General features: G+C 39.4%; 2 protein-coding genes across 2 annotated transcripts in view; one reads left to right on the top strand and one right to left on the bottom strand.

The window, feature by feature from the left end:
- LOC104762997 (tRNA (guanine(9)-N1)-methyltransferase-like) overlaps positions 1-365 on the bottom strand; it is a 1,868-nt gene extending 1,503 nt beyond the window's left edge. The window contains exon 1 of the mRNA XM_019239930.1: positions 184-365. Within this exon, the coding sequence (XP_019095475.1) occupies positions 184-303 (120 nt within the window). The 5' untranslated portion in view covers positions 304-365. The remainder of the gene's footprint in view (positions 1-183) is intronic.
- LOC104760123 (sister chromatid cohesion protein PDS5 homolog A-like) overlaps positions 537-3,927 on the top strand; it is a 15,007-nt gene continuing 11,616 nt past the window's right edge. The window contains exons 1-7 of the mRNA XM_019239929.1: positions 537-836; positions 1,626-1,829; positions 2,667-2,848; positions 2,956-3,082; positions 3,190-3,408; positions 3,595-3,811; positions 3,884-3,925. Of these exons, the coding sequence (XP_019095474.1) occupies positions 744-836; positions 1,626-1,829; positions 2,667-2,848; positions 2,956-3,082; positions 3,190-3,408; positions 3,595-3,811; positions 3,884-3,925 (1,084 nt within the window). The 5' untranslated portion in view covers positions 537-743. The remainder of the gene's footprint in view (positions 837-1,625; positions 1,830-2,666; positions 2,849-2,955; positions 3,083-3,189; positions 3,409-3,594; positions 3,812-3,883; positions 3,926-3,927) is intronic.

Here is a 3,927-nt window from a genome sequence, read left to right as displayed (position 1 = left end):
TATATATAACTGTGAAAGCCTTCTACATTGACTAAGATGTTTCTTTTGTCAACCACCTTTGTGGAAATGTGATTTGCTGTTGGGTTGGTATCATTGGGGTGACTTGGTTGGGTTAGTTTAGTAAGATATCTCTCTACTCAAAATCAAATACTTTATCCGTACANCGTATCTTTGCTGCTTCAGTTGCTTCTTCTGAGCGTTCTTAGACAGAGGCGGCGAAAGGTTAATCGTAGCCGGTTCAGATTCTGGTTTAAGCTGGTTATCGAAGCCGTTGTCGTCGTCATTTCCCGTCGCCGCCGCCATTGCCGCGAGAAAGCGAGAAAGCGAGAGGGCGAAAAAAATAAAAATAATAAAGGGTCAAACTTTAAGAGAAAGTGAAACAGTCAGTATGAACCACTCTAAACGACGTCGTTACTCTAGAAAGTCCAGGCCTGTTTAGAGATGGGCTTTAGTATGCGAAAAAGGGTAAAGAATAGAGGAGAAAGTGAGGGACCATTAATATAAAATAAGTGAAAATGAGGAAGCGATGAGAGACACAACACAAAGCTGTAAGTCAGCAAATCGGGCCTCAGATCAGATGTGTCTTTCTTCTTCTTCCGTAGAGTGACTCTGAACATCAAATTCACAACAACAACAACAAAAAAAAAGAAAAAAATCTTTTTCTCCTTCTTACTTCATGGTTGCTCACCTCTAAGAGACGAGAACAGCGTCGGTTTAAAGAGTTCTTCTGCGTTTCACTCGCCATGGCTCAGAAGCCGGCGGAACAGTTGAATGAGTTCGGATCGAAACTTGACCTAACTCCTGTTTCGAAAGATTCGTTGCTCAAACTCTTAAAGGTGATACCCTATATCTTAGTTCTCCTTGTTCCTTTTACAAATTTTGTCCAAGTTTCGATATTTCCTTTGGAGGGAATTTGTTTCCATCTGTTTAAATTATGCCTAATTGGAAACGAATAAAGTTTTCAGCTTTGTAGATCCTCTTCCATGTTCATTAATTGAGCTAGTTTTTTTTTTTTTNTTTTTTTTTTTTTTTTTTTTTTTTTTGCTCACTTTGGAGTTGCGAATTAGGGTTGGTTTGTACCCATCTTCTTCGTTAACGCTTGCCCTTCATCTAGATTGTTTATTGGGGAAATTAGGTCATGCATAAAATCTGGGGTTTGCTCCATTCTTGTTGGAAGAATATGTAGCTACTTATGACTAGTCTCGATTCTGAATTGTTCGGCTTTCTATCTGTTAGGTTTTCAATTTGTTCCTCGGAGAACGAATTCTGTGTCTATACTTGCGACCTTTACCCTTTGTATGATGGCTGCTGTTAGAATGCCGAGTTTTTAGGGTTGGGTCTTGCCATGCTACCCCAATTTTCAGTCTCCATTTATATATAACTGTGAAAGCCTTCTACATTGACTAAGATGTTTCTTTTGTCAACCACCTTTGTGGAAATGTGATTTGCTGTTGGGTTGGTATCATTGGGGTGACTTGGTTGGGTTAGTTTAGTAAGATATCTCTCTACTCAAAATCAAATACTTTATCCGTACACTACTGTGACTAAATGGTAGAGCTGCTCGTTTGAGCCTTAATCTTAAAGACTCTTGTCTCGTTAACTTGTTTGTTTGTTGCTACATGCAGGAATCTGCTGTTTGTCTTTCTGAGTTGGAGCAGTCTCCACCACCTGCAGTGCTCAAGTCCATTCAGCCTTTCCTTGATGCAGTTATTAAACCTGAAATTCTCAACCATCAAGACAAGGATGTCAAGCTTCTGGTTGCAAGCTGCATTTCTGAGATTACTCGTATCACAGCACCTGAAGCGCCTTACAGTGATAATATTATGATGGTTGTTTCTCCTGAATTTCCTCTGCCACCGTGATCACATACATGTCCTCTACTGATCTATTCTGTTTCTTTTCTTGTTTCAGGATATTTTTCAACTGATTGTGACNATGTAGCTACTTATGACTAGTCTCGATTCTGAATTGTTCGGCTTTCTATCTGTTAGGTTTTCAATTTGTTCCTCGGAGAACGAATTCTGTGTCTATACTTGCGACCTTTACCCTTTGTATGATGGCTGCTGTTAGAATGCCGAGTTTTTAGGGTTGGGTCTTGCCATGCTACCCCAATTTTCAGTCTCCATTTATATATAACTGTGAAAGCCTTCTACATTGACTAAGATGTTTCTTTTGTCAACCACCTTTGTGGAAATGTGATTTGCTGTTGGGTTGGTATCATTGGGGTGACTTGGTTGGGTTAGTTTAGTAAGATATCTCTCTACTCAAAATCAAATACTTTATCCGTACACTACTGTGACTAAATGGTAGAGCTGCTCGTTTGAGCCTTAATCTTAAAGACTCTTGTCTCGTTAACTTGTTTGTTTGTTGCTACATGCAGGAATCTGCTGTTTGTCTTTCTGAGTTGGAGCAGTCTCCACCACCTGCAGTGCTCAAGTCCATTCAACCTTTCCTTGATGCAGTTATTAAACCTGAAATTCTCAACCATCAAGACAAGGATGTCAAGCTTCTGGTTGCAAGCTGCATTTCTGAGATTACTCGTATCACAGCACCTGAAGCGCCTTACAGTGATAATATTATGATGGTTGTTTCTCCTGAATTTCCTCTGCCACCGTGATCACATACATGTCCTCTACTGATCTATTCTGTTTCTTTTCTTGTTTCAGGATATTTTTCAACTGATTGTGACTGCTTTTACTGGGTTGAATGATGTCAGTGGTCCATCATTTGGAAGGAGGGTTGTCATTTTAGAAACGGTTGCAAAGTACAGGTCATGTGTTATGATGTTGGATCTTGAATGTGATGATCTGGTGAAAGAAGTGTTTACTACATTTCTTGATGTTGCTAGGTGGGTTTCACTTTCAACCTAGATTTTTTTTCAGATTGATTAAAAGTTCCGCTGATTTTACATCAAGTCTACTTCCCCGAAAGATTGATTTCTTTCTGTATGTGCAGAGATGACCATCCAGAGATTGTTTTCTCATCAATGCAAAACATTATGATTCTTCTTTTAGAAGAAAGTGAAGATGTGCAGGAGCATCTTTTACTAATTTTACTCTCTAAATTGGGCCGGAATAGAAGTGTGAGCATTCTGACATTGGTGGCTCTGGCCACTTGTTTTATTCTAATTTAGGATTCAGTTGTTATATGGAATAGCAGACGGCTCATATTCTGCATGTATGATAGCAGGACGTTACAGATGCTGCAAGAAGACTTGCTATGAAAGTCATAGAGCAGTGTGCCCCCAAAGTTGAATCTGACATAAAGCAGTTCCTAATCTCTTCAATGTCTGGAGATAGCCGATTTTCCAGCAGTCAAATTGACTACCATGAGGTTATCTATGATTTGTACCGCTGTGCTCCTCAGGCCCTATCCGGAGTTGCGCCGTATCTCACTGGAGAGCTTTTGGTATAATTTTCTTTTGGTCTTTTTCCACTATCTTGCTCTCCATGGTATCATGACTCTAATATGTATTTTGTTTGAATAGTCACTCTTATCCATTTGTTGTTTCAATACTTTTCATTTGGTATGAGCTCATCTTTTCAAATTGATTGGTATTGAATAATACCTAATGCATACTATTAACATATACAGGCTGATAAACTGGATACTCGTTTGAAAGTGGTTGGATTGGTTGGAGACTTGTTTTCCTTGCCTGGACGTGTCATTTCCGAAGAGTTCGGTTCCATTTTTTCGGAGTTTCTAAAAAGGCTGACCGATAGGGTTGTTGAAGTTAGGATGGCCATCCTTGACCATATTAAGAACTGTTTGCTCTCGGATCCTTTGAGAGCCGAGGCTTCTCAAATTATATGTAAGTCTTTCTTTGTCATGCCATTAGTATACATTAGAATTGACTAAACTTACAGTGTTAATACTTATGTAGGTGCTCTCTGTGACCGGCTGTTGGATTATGATGAAAACATCCGC

Source organism: Camelina sativa, chromosome 18 (assembly GCF_000633955.1).
Source record: "Camelina sativa cultivar DH55 chromosome 18, Cs, whole genome shotgun sequence".
Lineage (NCBI taxonomy): Eukaryota > Viridiplantae > Streptophyta > Magnoliopsida > Brassicales > Brassicaceae > Camelina > Camelina sativa.
The sequence above is the reverse complement of the archived record's forward strand: the minus strand, read 5'-3'. Positions and strand labels throughout refer to the sequence as shown.